The sequence below is a fragment of the Populus alba genome, chromosome 4, assembly GCF_005239225.2.
Source record: "Populus alba chromosome 4, ASM523922v2, whole genome shotgun sequence".
Lineage (NCBI taxonomy): Eukaryota > Viridiplantae > Streptophyta > Magnoliopsida > Malpighiales > Salicaceae > Populus > Populus alba.
This window is the reverse complement of record NC_133287.1, coordinates 18,041,674-18,058,224: the sequence shown is the minus strand read 5'-3', so window position 1 is coordinate 18,058,224 and position 16,551 is coordinate 18,041,674. Positions and strand designations below refer to the sequence as shown.

The 16,551-nt window shown below is 33.7% G+C and overlaps 3 protein-coding genes across 8 annotated transcripts; all 3 read left to right on the top strand.

Annotated features, from left to right (window-relative positions):
• The first annotated feature begins 3,878 nt into the window (after positions 1-3,878).
• On the top strand, positions 3,879-7,904 carry LOC118040522 (transcription factor bHLH121). 5 transcript variants are annotated; one of them, XR_012169550.1, is made up of 7 exons: positions 3,879-4,038; positions 4,172-4,284; positions 4,948-5,075; positions 5,162-5,638; positions 5,757-5,940; positions 6,100-6,242; positions 6,326-6,372. XR_012169550.1 is itself a non-coding variant. In XM_073408458.1 (7 exons), exons 1-5 carry the CDS (start codon positions 3,947-3,949, stop codon positions 5,922-5,924), a joined length of 978 nt encoding a protein of 325 aa, XP_073264559.1. In that variant the 5' UTR covers positions 3,879-3,946; the 3' UTR covers positions 5,925-5,940; positions 6,555-6,587; positions 6,820-7,904. The 5 variants fall into 5 exon arrangements, 4 of the variants coding, with proteins under 4 accessions (XP_073264559.1, XP_073264558.1, XP_034903377.1 ...); XM_073408458.1 differs by lacking the exons at positions 6,100-6,242; positions 6,326-6,372 and adding exons at positions 6,555-6,587; positions 6,820-7,904; XM_073408457.1 differs by having other exon boundaries at positions 6,105-6,372.
• Positions 7,905-10,187: 2,283 nt separating this feature from the next.
• Positions 10,188-13,336, top strand: LOC118040503 (triosephosphate isomerase, chloroplastic). Its single transcript, XM_035047473.2, has 9 exons — positions 10,188-10,500; positions 10,835-10,861; positions 11,057-11,126; positions 11,457-11,580; positions 11,971-12,055; positions 12,148-12,280; positions 12,369-12,542; positions 12,919-13,001; positions 13,156-13,336. Exons 1-9 carry the CDS (start codon positions 10,312-10,314, stop codon positions 13,210-13,212), a joined length of 942 nt encoding a protein of 313 aa, XP_034903364.1. The 5' UTR covers positions 10,188-10,311; the 3' UTR covers positions 13,213-13,336.
• A 146-nt stretch (positions 13,337-13,482) lies between these two features.
• Positions 13,483-15,284, top strand: LOC118040505 (TPD1 protein homolog 1A). Of its 2 annotated transcripts, none has more exons than XM_035047474.2 (2): positions 13,483-14,254; positions 14,784-15,284. In XM_035047474.2, the coding sequence occupies exons 1-2, from the start codon at positions 14,197-14,199 to the stop codon at positions 15,092-15,094; spliced, it is 369 nt and encodes a 122-aa protein (XP_034903365.1). In that variant the 5' UTR covers positions 13,483-14,196; the 3' UTR covers positions 15,095-15,284. The 2 variants fall into 2 exon arrangements, with proteins under 2 accessions (XP_034903365.1, XP_073265050.1); XM_073408949.1 differs by lacking the exon at positions 13,483-14,254 and adding an exon at positions 14,323-14,639.
• The last annotated feature ends 1,267 nt before the right edge of the window (positions 15,285-16,551 follow it).

The window sequence follows — 16,551 nt, the reverse complement described above, 5'->3', positions numbered from 1 at the left end:
TAAGTTGACAATTGGGTTTTTGGGTAAAAACAATTTAATCTTTAATTTTTCAACTATCACGGTGCAAATCAAACTATGTGTTGCTTACTAAACCTTAACAGGAGATGTGCTGGCTGATTTTTTTCACCTTTTCATTTGTTTATTTTTTTTTCCAGGTTACCATGGTTCTTTTTTGTTTGAGCTATTGCATTTACTATCTTAATCTATTATTTTTTATTATCTAATTAATTATACAAATATTTTTTTGCTCCTCTAAGTCATTATTTTACTTTTTAAACACTCGATAGCATTGGCTTGACACTTTCTTTTACCTGATATTATATAATATTATACTAGATTTGTGGGGTCACACTATAACACAGGCCAAAATACTTTTTTTTCACGGATAAAAATAAATATTTTAGCCTATGTCATAGCATGGTCCCATAAATATAACATAGCACTATACAATATCTTGTTTCGAAAATTGCATAAGAAAAACACAACATCATTCTAACTATCACGAATTATAAGTGTTTTTTTTGTACCAAAACCTTAGAGCGTGTTTTCACGGTAATTTTTTATTAAATAGTTTTTATTTTATAAATATATTTAAATTTCTTGAAAAAAAAAACTTATTTTTAATATTAACATATTAAATAATTTAAAACATAAAATTTAATTTTAAATAAAAAAAATTAACTGTGAATTGTGAGAGAATTTGGTTAGAAATCCATAAAGAAATGAAATTGAGTATTTTCATTTTATATATATAAGGCATCGACCTTTAAGACTACCATGCATTCTCTCACAAAATTTTCACTTTGATCCTTAAACTTTTATTTTACACGATTTGACCATTTGGAGCCCAAATTAGCACTCAATTATATATTTTTTTAGAGGAAAGAATTGAATTGAATTGAAAGTTAAGAGAGTGAAGTGAAAACTTGGGTAACATGAGGGGTGGGTTGAAAGTTTTGCTGAAATATTTATTTTAATTCCTCATATTTTTTAAGTACATGGTGATCAATCCCTTGAATTTCAAGACATTAGATTTTGATACCTAACATTATTATTATTATTATTATTATTATTATTATTATTATTATTTTTCCAGTCATTTTCTATTAGGAGGAGAGAGAGGGTTTTGTTAGATTTCGACCTAAACAGAGAAAGTAGTTGTTAGGGAAGATTTCATCCACCAAAACGGTTGATTTTTATGTTAAAAGGTTCCATATGATGAGGGGGGTTGCGTTTAAGTGTTTTTTTTTTTTTTTTTTTTAATCTTGAAAACACCTAAAACAACATATCTGAGCTCAAGAAGAATTTTTGTCCAGTGAATTTTTGGTAGTCATAGATTGGTTTAACAAGGTCTTTAGGGTGTTTTAAAGGTCATTTTTTTTAGGCATCATAGTGGCTAGATTCTTGGTTGGGGCCGGTGACGCGTTGTCTGCTGATAGAGGCAATGTGTCATTTTCTTTTAAAATATTTGGGGCGAAAAATGCATCATCCACCCCATTAAACTTTTTTTTTTAAAAAAGGCCCAAGTGTAAGCCACTACTTCATCGGGACAGGCGTTAGGCCTGGCTTACCAAGTCTATTACTTGACATGGTTTTTTTTTTATTCTTTTTTTTTTTGTTTTTCAGTTGTTAAAAAAATAATGCATTATTTGTGTATATTTTTTAAAATAAATTTTTGGTTTATGTTTTTAATTAGATTGTGATTACTTTTAAATGATATTGGATATGTTTAGTTTTTAGAAAAGAGTGTGTAATTCATCTGTGGTTTTTTTTAATTATATATATATTTTTTTTAATATTGATTTTTATAAGAATTTTTATATATGCAACCTTGCATTGTTTTTTTTTTTAAAAAAAATATATTCAATAAATTTTATGTGTGTTTCAGTTGTTATTACAGATTTTATGTGTTTTTCTGTTATAAATTTATTTTGATAAAAGAAATTTGTTAAACATGACCAGGTGAATTACCCGTGTTGCGATGTGAGATACCTTGATCTTTATTTTTTGCTTAGTTTTCTCAATTTTTTTTTTGTTGATGGTTTTTTTTTTTTTCATATTTTACACAATGGTTACTGGGTTGTTTAATTAGATACGTGGGTAAGTTTTTCAATTTGAATCTAAAAGTGTGTGTGTGTGTATAATGCTTACCCAGGAAATTTTAAAAGTTTTAGGTACTCTTAGGTTGCTTTCTCTCGAAGGGGAATTTATTTTCTAAAACAAGTGTTTAAAGTATGCACTATACTTATTTTACACATTGGTCCAAACATATAAATGGATATATAAAATGGTCTTGCAAACATTTAACTAAGTTATTAAGATCACTGCAGTGACAAGGTAGTTGATATGTATTTATTACTCTTTACTTGCTAACAATTGTTGAAACTTTGCTTCTCACTCAAAAGTTGGGCTTTTATATTTTTTTTATTCATTATGCCACATTTTGTTTTGAGTTGCTCAAACAATGTCTATGGTAGATTGATGTCCCTTTACATTTTATAATTGGATTCTTATACGAAATTCGAGACAATTTAAGCAAGTTTTTTGCAAGTTACTTGTATGTTGCTTGAAAGCCAATCCTTATATTTTTTAATGTTACTAATTCTTTTTTGCATGTTTAGAAAATACTTTTGTTTTTTTTAATTGTCTTACAATTAAAAATAACACGTATTTTTAGAAATAACCAACAACAACATGCGAACAACATAACATGAACAACCTATCTAGTAGAGATACTAGATTGCATGGAATAAAGTATTTTAAAAGCACAACATACCTTTTTTTTTTCCATCAAAAACTATATATTTTCTCTCCATTTTTCACAATATTTTTTAATTTATTGACGCACCTAACATTTTAAAAAATAAATGATTTTTACGCTGTAAAAACTACTTTTCTAAAGTCTACTCATATTATAATTCACCCACATTTTTCAACATGGCTTGGTTTGTTAATGAATAAAAAATACAAAAGCTTTAAAAGGGCTATGGGCGGCATAGCTTTAGTAAATCTCTACTCGCATAGAAAATTTAAATTTTTCCTTAGAAAAAACCATCAGCAAATTCTGTGGTTGCAATGTCTCGCAAATGATTATGTAAATTCGATTCCATATTTGTCATATTTAGGCCACTAGTAAAAATTTAACTGGCAATGTGATGCACGGTTTTGATGAAGATGTCTCAACACTGTTTTAAAAATAAATAAATTTATAATTTTATGATTTTAAGGTATTTAAAATACAATAAAAAATATTTTTGAATATATTTTTATTTAAAAATATATTAAAATAATATATATTTTTTTATTTTTAAAAGACCACTAGTAAAAATTTAACGAGCAATGTTATACACAATTTTGATGAAGATATCTAGAGTCTAGACAATGTTTAAAAATAAATAAATTTATAAATTTATGATTTTAAGGTATTTAAAATACAATAAAAATTATTTTTAATATATTTTTTGATTAAAAATATATTAAAATAATATTTTTTATTTTTAAAATTCATTTATAATATTAATATATTAAAAAAATTAAAATTATTTCTTTAATGGAACAAATAGAATAAGTTTAGATTAAACTCGAGCTTTCTTTAATGAAGAATGCACGTTAGCTAGATCAAATTATATTTAAATTAATTAATTAATTTTTTTTATAAAATTTGTGATATGCATTTTAAAAACATTGAAAAATATGTAAAAATTATTAACTAAATATATTTTAAAATAAAAAAGCTTCTATGTACCTTTTATCAATAATCTAGTGTTGGATACAGGAATTTGCAAAATTGCAAAAATAAAAGAAAACATCGATTAAAAAAAATAAAAACAGCTAACTCGGTTACTCGGGTACGGCACGAACCAATCCACGAAGAGAAACAAAAACGACCCTACATTGGAACAGCGGATAAGCTATTAATTGTTAGGCGCCCTCACGGAATCCACCAATGGATCCATTCACTGACTTCAATCCTCCGCCTCCTCCTCCTGACCCGAGGCACGTGTCACCAACTCGCCCCAACCCCAATCCCAAATCCAGGTATTCTCTCCATACCCTTTATCTATTCCAATTAACAAAGGTTGAAGCTCACTGATTAGGTTTTTTTTGTGGATTTTTGCTTAATCGAAAGATGTGCATTATTGTTTATTTTACTGCATTTTTATTTTTGTAGCGAGGCAGAGATTAAAGATAGTGTATCTGCTAGGAAAATTCAAAAGGCGGACCGAGAAAAAGTGAGGAGGGATAGATTGAATGAGCATTTTGTTGAATTGGGGAATACCCTAGGTAAATACTCAGTGCTTCTGTAGCTATCATTTTTTTTTTAAATGGGTTTGAATTATGCGATGCTGATCTCTGCTGATTAGAGTCAGACCCATTTTCTTGTAATGTTTTGGAAGAAAGTTACTAGTAGCTACAGGTTCTGAATTCTTTGCTTTTATGACCTGGGTTCTAGTTGCTGAATGTATTGCATGGTTGTTCTATGAGGACCGGGGGGTTGGACCTCACTTAGGTGCTTACCTTGCCCATTTACATTCTTCAAGGAATGTAAAATTTGGTATAATAGAAACTATCTAGGAGATGACCCAATGGTAAGAGCTCGGGACCAAGGGGTTTGCCCTTCCTGTGGTCTCAGGTTCGAGCCTTATGGTTGCTAATATGATGGCCACTGGAGTTTTATATAGTTGTTAACTTCAAGGCCCATGAGATTAGTCGAGGTACGCGCGAGCTGGCCTAGGCATCAACGTTAATAATTTTTTTTTGGTATAATAGATCACTTAAAGGTTCTTTCCGGTTGTGGATGCAATGTTCCTTAATTGGTTTATGATATTGGAGAATCAGCTAATTATGATCAGAATGGCTGTTTGAGGCATATTGTTTTCTAAGATTTTAGTCTATGTTTACAAGGCCATGCAGTTTTGATCTCCATGTGGTCATTTTGATATACAGATCCTGATAGACCTAAAAATGACAAAGCGACCATTCTAGCTGACACAATTCAGCTGCTGAAGGATTTGACATCTCAAGTTGACAAACTCAAGGCTGAGTATGCTACGCTGAGTGAAGAATCCCTTGAGGTGATCTTTTAATACATCTATTTTTTTTTTTCAATAATGATGATGATTGGCATAGTATGCTTAATCTTGAAATGTGTCTCAAACAGTTGACCCAGGAGAAAAATGATCTTAGAGAAGAGAAGGCATCTCTTAAATTGGATATTGAGAATCTTAATATTCAGTGTCAGCAACGGCTCAGGGCTCCATACCCATGGCCTGCTATGGATCACTCGTTTTTTATGGCCCCACCTTCATATCCCTTTCCCATGCCAGTGCCAATGCCGCCAGGGGCAATTCCATTGCATTCATCCATACAGCCATATCCGTTTTTTGGAAATCAGAATCCTGCTGTCATTCATAACCCATGTTCAACTTTTGTTCCACGTATGCCTAATACCTTGGTTGATCAGCAGTCCGCCCAGCATGTTTCTTCTCTTTCACAGCCTGCCAGTCGATCCCATGTTTCAGGCAAACAAGATCTGAAGAATAAATCTTCAGGGGATTGCAAGATTGAGAAAAGCGAAGGTTCTAATGATGTTACCACGGACCTTGAATTGAAGACTCCAGGATCTACAGCAGATCAGGTAAATTGCAGTCACCTTTCAGATTGGTTACGATTTATGAGAGAAACAAGGAATTGGAAACGTTTTAGTCTTCATTATTAATAATTGTATTAACAAACTGATTTAATAATTTTTGCAGGATTTATCTTCAGGACAAAGAAAGTCCAAAAAATCCCAGAGGAAGGAAAGCAGTGTTACAGAAAGGAGTTCTTCAAGTAGGTGTTCTTCCTCTCACAGTGTACAGGATAGCTCATCCAACAGTGTAGTTGACAGCACAAAGCATGGTGATTTAGACAAGTTAGAATGAGCACTAGGAGAGTCAGGTTGTTTCCAACTTCTGTATATTCATCATTCATTTACCATTTGTGATTTATTACAAGCAATTTGCTTTCTTCAATTTATCTCATTTCAATACCCCAGACTAGTTTCTAATCCCTTCAGTATGTAATTTGCCTCTGAACTGAATTATTTTTTTATTTAAGGCCAGATGCTTCCATTAATATGAGCACACCTGGGGGAGTTCTCCCTGTGTGAAGGTTCCAGGGATGGTGCTTGGGATCATCTTTGCCATTTTTTTTTTGTTTTCAAGGACAAGAACAATCCTTAAGTGCGGTTAAAACCTAATGTAAGTGAGACAGCACATTGATTGTAGGAAAGACAAGTTTGCATAGCGGTTAATCCTTATCTGTATGTAAATGACTGTCACAGGAAATTATTTAATGAAGAAGTGGCGTGTGGATATTTAATGAGGACAATATTCCGTCTAGTGATTACATCCAAAGTGTATGCATATCGGTAGTAAATAGTTAAGATTTTTTTAATGAAGTCCACTAAGATGAACAAATAAATTAGGGAAGTTTGGATATCAATCTTAATATGCAATAATGATATTTTGTTACTGCCTCCGCTTACATCTGGTATAAATTTTGTACTGCAGTTTTGCAACTTTGACAGTGTCTGTAATGTGGCTATGATATTCTTCTTTTTTTTTTTTTTTTTTTTTTTTATTATTTATGTGGGTGTCCGGGCCAGCTTGCGCGCACAACGACTAATCGCACGGCTCACTGAACATCCTGCAAACCCAATGAGCATGTAAGGCACCGTGGAGGTGACAGGCGTACACAGTGAGGTTTGAATCCAGGATGCAGAGGAAGGAAACAGGTCCCTTCAACCGCTAGTCAAGATCTCAGGTACACGTGGCTGTGATATTCTTACTTCGACATATGCATGCCTTTTGGCTTGGAAACAAACGGAGTGCGCGGTGACTAGTGTCCCAGGCTCGGAGCTAATGTTCCTAGCTTACTTGATCACCGATGCTCTGGTGTTTATAAAACGACACGAGGGCAATGGGAGAAAGGGCTGAATGGGCTGGGGAGAGTTGTGATGGTAGTTTAATAATGGGCGAGGATAAAGCACAGTACCAGGGATGCTGCTAGCCTGCTAGCTGGTCTCAAGATCTGACGAGAGACTTCATGAATAAAAAGACTTTGTGTTACCCTGAGTCCGTGACAATGGGGCAACTATGGGCTAATTCTTAAAAGAAAAATATCCAGTAGGCTTCAAGTTAGGATACCTCGTGCAGAGAGCCTGAGGACCCCAGTCACCATCATCGAGTGCTGAAATGGACTTTGCTGTACCCTCAATCCATGTAGCTGATACAGATGTGTGTCTGTGGTTAAAGTTGATTATCCCTACCATTCCCGAGGAGGAGAATTGCTGTCAGTATAATTAATTCTAAGATTCGAAGCTTGGAATCCCAGCTAGGCTTTCGAGAGAGGGAGGTCTCCTACTTGAACCAAAATCTGAATCCCAGCTGGCCTTCAAGTTAGAATGATTGTTGATATGCCTCAAGCCTCCACTGTATAAATCTAATCCTTGCTAAAAAGCGTTCTGGTTCCACCATTGTCGCTTTCCAAAAGCTAGCAGGAGCACCGTGTGTACCAGGTAGTAGTTGGGTATTATTGTCTAATATCTATCTACTTGTCTTAATTAACTTTAATGTTGGATAAGGATACACACCGACCCGGTTAGATCTTTTTTTGCCAAAGATGCGCAACTGAGAATACAAGCACCGAGGGTACGGTGGAAATGAAGCCTGGTCTAGTATCTTCAATCTTGAGAGTTGAAACCGATGTTTGTTTTAAGATACTGCTTTGTCTGTTTGGACATTTTTGTCGAGGAGTTGCTTGAAGCAAAGACAAAAACAGGAGGCAAATAGGATCTCATTGTCTCAACCGTCGCAACTGTTTTTCTTGGATTTCAACGAGGATGGGGTCGCTTTCCTTTTTTTCTGCTAGCACGACTCTTCCTGTATGTGGCAGAACCTTCTTGGACTCCACTGCCCCTCCCTGCTGCTACCTGAGATTTTAGACACCATGATATTTTAGCCGAGCACACAGCACTCACTTTCTACCCTGAATGACGAGGAATTAGGGTTTAATCTTTCATGTTCTAGGGAAAGAATGTCATGTCCCCAATTCCTCTAATCCTGCAAGCATGCCATCCAAGATTCATCTTAACATTAAATAATATTAAATGTTAGGTGAGGCACCTACCCGGAAAATCCTTTTATCTCAAGATTGTTTAGCAATCTTGATTCGCCACCTAAATCTGAGAAGACCATTAGGTTTTTTATTTAACAATAACCATAACTTTCTTCTATTAAATTGTCTCACATTGTTGGACCTGAAGACTGGTAGTGAATATCCACGTGACAGGAGCAAATACGCTCGGCAGTGAAGAGAGACAATTATCATACTACTCATGATGGAAAGAAACGACGTCGCTATGGCTGTTGATGGCGTTGAACATGGTTATTTAACTTAGTCTGGCCTAACAAGATGAGGAGCCACTCAAGTTGAGTTTTAATTTGAGCTAATTTTAAAGTTAAAACTAGATAATTTAGTTGAAATGGTGAATGATTAGGTCAATTAAATCTAATTCAAATTCAATCAAGTCAAAATCATTTTTTTAAAAGGAAATTCTAAGAGGTGTTTGATAACATATTAGCATTTTTTTTTTTTATATGAAAAAATATTAAAATAATATTTTTATTTTAAAAAAATTATTTTTAATATTAATATATAAAAAATATATAAAAATACAAAAATAATAATGCTATTAATCCCACAAACTCCATAACACAGTTTGTTTTTTCCCCGCATTATACCCCGTATGGTTCCTAACAACTATGGTATTGAATATTGACACACCGTGGACTCGACGTTCCTATGTATATTAGTATTTTAAATCACAACACAAGCCTGCATAAAAGGCAATAAAAAAAGTGTTGTAATTCGTGGTGGTTTGTAAAATTTAATGTTAATAAATATAATTAAAAATTTAAAAATAATTATATGTTTTTTTTTGGTAATATTATTATTTAAATAAATTTAACCATAATTTTATCCAAACACTTTATATATGTTTTTGGCTTCTCATAAACCTTAACCATAATTTTTACCAAATAAATATTTAAATTTAATTAACAATAGCTAACTATATTTTTTTAAAACTTTTTTTTTTTTAAATTATAATTATAAAAATTACATATTCTAAAATAATATTTGAGAGTGTGGTAACAATTTTTTTTAAAGTGATTTTTATTTTAAAATATTTTAAAATAATATATATGTTTTATTTTTTAAAATTATTTTTTATATTAGTATATTAAAATTATCTGAAAAGAATAAAAATATATTAATTTAAAATAAAAAAATAAAATTTTTTTAATTTTTTTTAAAATATTTTCTATACACAATTCCAAACACTACGTAGTTGCCGTCCGCAACGGAAAGTTTTTTACTTCTGACAACCGTCGTTTTCTCGTCGAAGAAAAGCGACACGTACACCTGTAAATAGCTTCGATATTTTTATTACTTCGCTCTTGAAGCGCGTTGAGCATCTCATCAACAACCAAAAAACTCTCACCCCTCCTCCCACTAGACATGTAATTCATAGAAATTTGTCTTTCATAATAACTCCTATGTTCAAATGAAGCCTGATTTCTCTGAATTCATTAAACTAATTATTTAAAAGGGAATACCATAGTTTTTAGATTCGTCACCGGATTGTTCGGGTTATTTTTTTTAAATCAAAACAATTTTATTTTAGTAAAAAATATAAAAGTCTATGGATTACAATTGGATTTTTGACCTGGTCAACCAGGTTACCAGATCATTCGGGTTACATTAGGTTTTTTTTTTTTCCTGTTTTTTCTTTAACCCGACCTGATTTCAATCCCGGATCAACCGGGTCTTGGATCGATATTTCGGGTCTAACCGAGTTTTAAAACTATAAGGAAACATAAAAAAAAGTGAGATGTTATTTATCAAGAAATATCTTCTTCGAATTCATTTTCTAAATATTATTTGGTGATGAGATTAACTTTATATAACTATAGGCTGCGATACTATAAATTTATTTTTGCTAAATTATATAACTACGGGCTGCAAACCTATAAATCCTTCGTGCAGACAACGCTCTGAAAACTCGCGTGGACCGAACAACTATCCACCTCACACCATACGACAAACCCAAAAGCACAAACACAACAACCACAGCTTCAAAACCCACCCTGCCTCTCCTCTCCTCTCCTCTCCTCTCCTCTATCACTTCCAGCAAATAGTAACATAACGTTCTTTTTTTTTTTTTCCCTAAAAAAAGGTAAAAAAAAAAAAACTTGACTAGCGGCCATGGCTATGCTCTCAACTTCACTCTCCGGTCCAAAATCTGCAACTTCGTATTGTGCGCCTGAGTTCTCCGGTCTTCGCCGTTTATGTCCAAACAACAACACCAACAACTCTCATTCCCAGTCCTTTCTTCGCTTCTCTTCTCCCCGAAAACCTCTTAGAGGAGTCCTTGCCATGGCTGGCACTGGACAGGTGCCTTTTTAACCCTTTCCTTTTCACATTCTGCTTCCTTATTCAAAGTCTCCTCTAGATCTCGTTTCTTTAACTATTAATAATATTTGTAACCTTTACTTTAGTCTTTATTATTATTATTATTATTATTATTATATATATATAATAATAATAATAATAATAATAATAATAATAATAATAATAATAATAATAATAATATTCAAGATTATTACTTGAAGCGAGTTTGGTAAATGGAATCCTTTTTTTAAGGAAATTTGATTGTTTAGATTGTTGGTTCTCTATGTTGCTATTTTTTTATCCATTAATTAATATTTCTTTTTTCTCATGCTTGCAGTTCTTTGTTGGAGGAAATTGGAAATGTGTGAGTATCTTGTTTAATCTTACTGATTGGAAATTGGCGCAGTGTTTAGGCTCTCATGCCCTTGTCTGTTGTTTGACAATGGTTCTACAAGTGTCTTTTATGCCTAATTTTATGAGATAGATAGTTACTGGATTTCCCTTTTTAGGTTTTGATTTTTATTCTGACCCAGTTTCTCATCTTTGATTCTGTATTTAGAATGGAACAAAGGAATCCATTACCAAGCTCATTTCAGACCTGAACAGCGCAAAGTTGGAGTCTGATGTCGGTGAGTAAATCTTTTCTTGTGCTTTGCTGTTTAATCTGTTCATTGCTATCAAGTTTAATTGATAGGCATTCACTGGTTATGTTTGTTTAGACTAAACTTGTATTGTCGATGGACTCACATCCCAAGTGGCACCGTTGTTTTCAAAATGATTTAGACATGGTTTTAGTGGTGGTGAATGTGCCCCTTTGGTCTTGGTAGGGAGGTGATCTGTATATCATGGAATTTTTTTCCTATATAATGTTCTTTTATTATTATTTTTTTCAAGTCGAAATTTAAATCTAGTTGTTAGGAGGTTCTTATTTTTTAAATTGTTTACTGTGAGTTTCGCAGATGTTGTTGTAGCACCTCCCTTTATTTACATCGATCAGGTCAAGTCTTCCTTAACAGACAGGATTGAGATATCAGCTCAGAACTCTTGGGTCAGTAAGGGTGGGGCTTTCACAGGAGAAATCAGGTCAGCTAGCTGCTTCCTTTTCAGTTATAGCTTTGTTTGGATGGGATGGCGACTGCTACTCCCTTCCTGTAAAAGACCAGTAAAACATAATAAAAACCAACTCTATCCTATGAAAACGTTTTCAAAGCTTTATGCATTTACATATTAATTGCATGGACATTGGTGGACATCTCTTCCAAGAGAAATTCTTTTCAGGTCCATTTTTGAGACATTTGTTGTTTTAGGCTATATAAGTGCAAGTTAAATTTAATTCACCTCTGAGGTTTTCGTACCATAGTTCTAATGCTGCATGGAGACGGAATTACAAGCAAGGATTATTTTGTTTTACGAGGCTTCCATGCTATTGCCTTCTCTCAATGTCTTCAAAATGTTTCTTTAATTTATTTGCAGTGTGGAACAACTGAAAGACATTGGCTGCAAGTGGGTTATCCTTGGGCATTCTGAGCGTAGACATGTAATTGGCGAAGACGATCAGGTGAAAGTTTAGTGGCTGCAAGGATTAGATCATAATTCCTTTTGCTGTTATATGACATATGTAGAACTTTACTGAAATTTTATGAACTACAGTTTATAGGAAAGAAGGCAGCTTATGCCTTGAGCCAGGGTGTTGGAGTAATTGCTTGTATTGGTGAACTGTTAGAAGAAAGAGAAGCAGGGAAAACTTTTGATGTTTGTTATCAGCAACTGAAGGCGTATGCAGGTTATTGCTGATGTTTCTTTCTCTTGGAATATGAGATGATAGTTTAAAATGTAAGAACCTAACACCAGTATTGTCATTACCCCCGCAGATGCTGTGCCCAGCTGGGATAATATAGTCATTGCATATGAGCCTGTTTGGGCTATTGGTACTGGTGTAGTGGCCACACCTGCGCAGGCTCAGGAAGTACATGTAGCTGTTCGTGATTGGCTTAAAAACAATGTCTCAGCAGAAGTCGCATCAAAAACTCGTATTATATATGGAGGTACTTCACTTGCCATGTTATGTTGAGAACATGATTTTGCCTCAGTGAATTCTCTTGCTTAGGTCATGGAAAGTATCCATGAACTTGCAAATGAATATGCACAAGGTTTTCCTCGTGTTTTCTTTATAGACTGGGGCAAAACAGGGCAGTATTGTAACCTGCCAGCTATGCTTGTGCTAATTAGAGGTTAATCTCTGCCAATATGCAGTCATGGACCATTACCATAAAGTTATGTTAACGGTTTGTTTTGCTAGGGTTTCCCATTTCTAAATTGTTCCTTTGCTTTGAATTCTCCACTTCTCACAATATTCTGCTTCTGTAGAACTTGTTTACTGCTGTTGCTCGTTATGTAATTATAACTGAATTTCCATATCAGGATCCGTAAATGGAGGAAATTGTGCTGAACTTGCAAAGCAAGAAGATATTGATGGTTTCCTTGTCGGTGGTGCATCCTTGAAGGTAATAAATATTACCGCAATTAACTTTTTTGCTTCTAAATTTCAATATCACAAATGAAAAATCTGTCTTGCTGTCATAAAAGTACCTAGAATACTCTCCATCCCAACGAGCTGGGCAGGTATTAACAATGACACTGCGATTTCCTGGAATGCAGGGCCCTGAGTTTGCTACCATTGTCAATTCTGTAACATCCAAGAAAGTTGCTGCTTAATTATATGAAATTGGCGTTGGAACAATTACAAATAAAGGGCAAAAAGGAGCTGCTTCATTTTGAAGCTTACTGTAATCAACCTTTGAGTTAAGTCTTATTAAATGAAGTTTTGATTATTTATCCATTTCTTTCCCATTCCTAAAAACAAACAAACCCTTTTGCTTAGCCTTTTTTTGAAAAGGATCAAACATAAATCAGGTTGGTGCTATGATCTCAAGGAAGCCCCCTTCACATATCTTCTAGGACAACCTCTTTCTGCATGCTTTCTGCGATTTGTTTTCGAAATTTGTGCAAGCAGTCCTAGGCACCTCCAGTCTGCCCAGATGCAAAATGCCGACCAGTATTTGCCTTTTGATGGTTCCTGACTCGGACAGGTCTATAGCCATAAAGCATGTTCACAACACGTGTTAATTGACTAGGGCATATGCGTGACTGAACACCCGTGTACTGTAAAAAGGTTTGATGAAATGGCCACGGCATTCAGCAACACTTGTATTCCTTGAACTAAATTTAATACTGCCCTCAATTAAAAAAAAAAACAATTGACAGCTGAACTGTCGGGGCAAGCATTAATCCAGAGTCCAGGGTATGGTTAATCAGTGCAATAAGTCTCGCTAATTCGTATTTTTGGAGGTTTAGGTTTGGTGATAAAAGGGTTTGTTCTGATTATCATGTTAACCCTAGTAAATAATGTGAAATATATTTTTTATGACAAAAATTAGTTAAATAACCGTCCAAAAAGAAAAAGCAATGAGCTTTTGTTAGTGTTTATCATTTTGTGGAAGGCTGGACCAATTACGGAAGCATATATATTGAGAAAATCTACAGGAAATGAAGTCGACATCAGCTTTTTCGCTACCATAATTTTCCTATGTACTTTATATAAAAGTAGCTGAGCATGAACCGTCTAGCTACTAAAGCCGTCAAGGAGACGAGATTGCCTTCCCCCAGCAAAACACAAACCAGAAAACAAGAAGACAAGCAATGGCAGGTCTCATGAAAGCTTTAGTTGCAATTCTTGTTTTATGTCTTGCTACCAGAGGTAAGAAGGCCATGCTGTCCTAATTTGTCCTCTCTTGCTCAAACACATGCCTATGCATATGGTATTTCTCTTTCTTCTTCTTTTTTTTTTTTTTTTTTTTTGTTATAAATAATATTAAAAGAAAATCACACAATTGGGCTATGTTATAAACACATGCCGCTGTTCTTAATTTGGTAAATCCATGAGCTGATTTCATGATGTTGTAAGCTTCTCTTTGCAAAGGGAGATGTGTTATCACTTGATATAAGGAAAAACGATTTGTTCTGGTCAAGCTTAAATAAAGGGTTTTTCTTTTGGTCTCGGTACCTTTTCTAAGGTAGACACAGAACTTTTGAAACCATGAAGGTTAATCATGAACAAGGTCCCTCCTCGACAAAGGATGAAGGTGAATATATATGTGTCTGTGATCGGGTCCTAAGCATGTCAAGATCACTGATTAAATTGATTATTGATGAATATAATTTATATGAATCTTGGAAGGCTGGATTATGTGAAATTGATTTCCAAAGTTGGTGTAATGAAAATGCAGGATTATGTGACTGCTCATTGAACAACATCAACATTGGCACAGTTCGAAGTGGGAGAGAAATAAGTGGGAAGCCAGAATGGAATGTGACAGTGACAAACAACTGCAGATGTGCTCAAAGCCAGATAAAGCTGTCTTGCATGGGGTTTCAAACAGTGGAAAGTGTAGATCCATCAATCTTTGTGAAGAATGGTGATACTTGTCTGCTTATCAATGGCAAATCCTTGGAGGCATCAGCTTCTGTCCATTTCTCCTATGCCTGGGATCCTCCTTTTCTCTTCTTGCCTGTTGGATCTGTTATCCATGGCTGTTAAAATGAGAGTGTCTTGCATTTGCACACGTATAAAGGTTAGATGCAAAAGGGGTTTCAATGCGGTTTATATATTGATGCTCCTGGTTAGGGTAAATTGATGTTGATGTTGCTCTTGTTATGTATGACTTGTCATCTGCTACCTTTTAAAATCGGGTAAATTACTTGAATCATCTTATAGTTATTTTATTTTATTTTTTACTTTGCAATCAAATTTTTAAATATTATACTTCACAACTTGAAATTTAAAGGTGGATAACACTTTACATTCTTAAAAATTTGCTCAAAAAAAAAAAATCCCTATTATTTAAATAAAATGATTATTAGCTACTTCTTTTTAGAACACGGTCTGAATAAATAAAAAGAACAAAATTAGAAAATCCTAGCCCATATTATTTTCCATTCCCCCGCCTCTTCTACATGGCCACTACATCCAAATCCTCCCAAATCAAGAAATCTTGGCATTTTAGCTGCACATTAGGGAAAGAAAAATGATTTTCAACTATTTTAATTGGAAAACAAAGAACCAAAGAGATTTTAAAAGGCAATTTAATATTTTCTCATATCACCGATATCTTTCCTTATGCATACTCAATTTCCTTTATACTTTGTCTAAAGATGAGGACTTTTAAAAGATGAGAATTCTTATGGTTTAGCTAGTGGTTATTCATATGATAAGGAATGACATAGATACAAAAATAATAATGAAATGATGCTTCGTAAGGTCATACTCTACTTATCATCTACATATGCTAGATTTGGTACATTGATCCCAATTATACTTGGGTTGAACAATAAGTCTGTTGTTATGAGAGAGAACAGTTGTTGTCACAAGTCGTGAGTTTGAAGAAGATGAGGTTGGTTGACTGTGAGTATAAGAGTAATTTTTTTTTAGAGAGAGGTTGTGAATTTTTATAGAGAGAGATGAGAGGAGAGAAGGTTAACCCAAAAAGAGAAAATGAGTTGTGTGATAATGATTGTCTTTCATGCTTTAATTTATTGTCTTTTCATTGATTTTCAAAATCTACTTTGAATAATGTTGTGTAATATTCAAAAACCTTGTTGTAAAGTAAAGAAAAATAACCAAAACAATGCTTAGAGTAATTTACCCTTCAGAATTATGACCTAATCCAAAAGAAGGCCAAGTATTTGTTAGGCCTATACTAACTTTGAAATAATGACTAAATAACCTTTTTTTTTTTTTTCAAAACACAGGCCTATATAAATAGGAAAAAAAAATGTTAAAAAATCCTAGCCCTTGTTTTTTTTTTTTTTTGATCTTCTTCCCCTCTCTCTCTCCAACATAGCCACCAAACCCAAAACCTCTCAAATCAAGAAATCTTGGCATTTTGGCTACACATATTAGGAAAAAAGAGATTGATTTTCAACTATCCTGATTGAAAAGCAAAGAACCAAAGCGATTTTGAAAGATGATTTAATATTCCTCATATCACCTATATC

Bases quoted from the DNA above. Each gene is read 5' to 3' on its own strand.
- LOC118040505 (XM_035047474.2), top strand. From the start codon at position 14,197: ATGGCAGGTCTCATGAAAGCTTTAGTTGCAATTCTTGTTTTATGTCTT. The intron at 14,255-14,783 runs GTAAGAAGGCCA...ATGAAAATGCAG, and splicing joins TTTATGTCTTGCTACCAGAG to GATTATGTGACTGCTCATTG.
- LOC118040503 (XM_035047473.2), top strand. From the start codon at position 10,312: ATGGCTATGCTCTCAACTTCACTCTCCGGTCCAAAATCTGCAACTTCG. The intron at 10,862-11,056 runs GTGAGTATCTTG...TTCTGTATTTAG, and splicing joins TTGGAGGAAATTGGAAATGT to AATGGAACAAAGGAATCCAT. The intron at 12,056-12,147 runs GTGAAAGTTTAG...TATGAACTACAG, and splicing joins TAATTGGCGAAGACGATCAG to TTTATAGGAAAGAAGGCAGC.
- LOC118040522 (XM_073408458.1), top strand. From the start codon at position 3,947: ATGGATCCATTCACTGACTTCAATCCTCCGCCTCCTCCTCCTGACCCG. The intron at 4,039-4,171 runs GTATTCTCTCCA...TTATTTTTGTAG, and splicing joins AACCCCAATCCCAAATCCAG to CGAGGCAGAGATTAAAGATA. The intron at 4,285-4,947 runs GTAAATACTCAG...TTTGATATACAG, and splicing joins TGAATTGGGGAATACCCTAG to ATCCTGATAGACCTAAAAAT.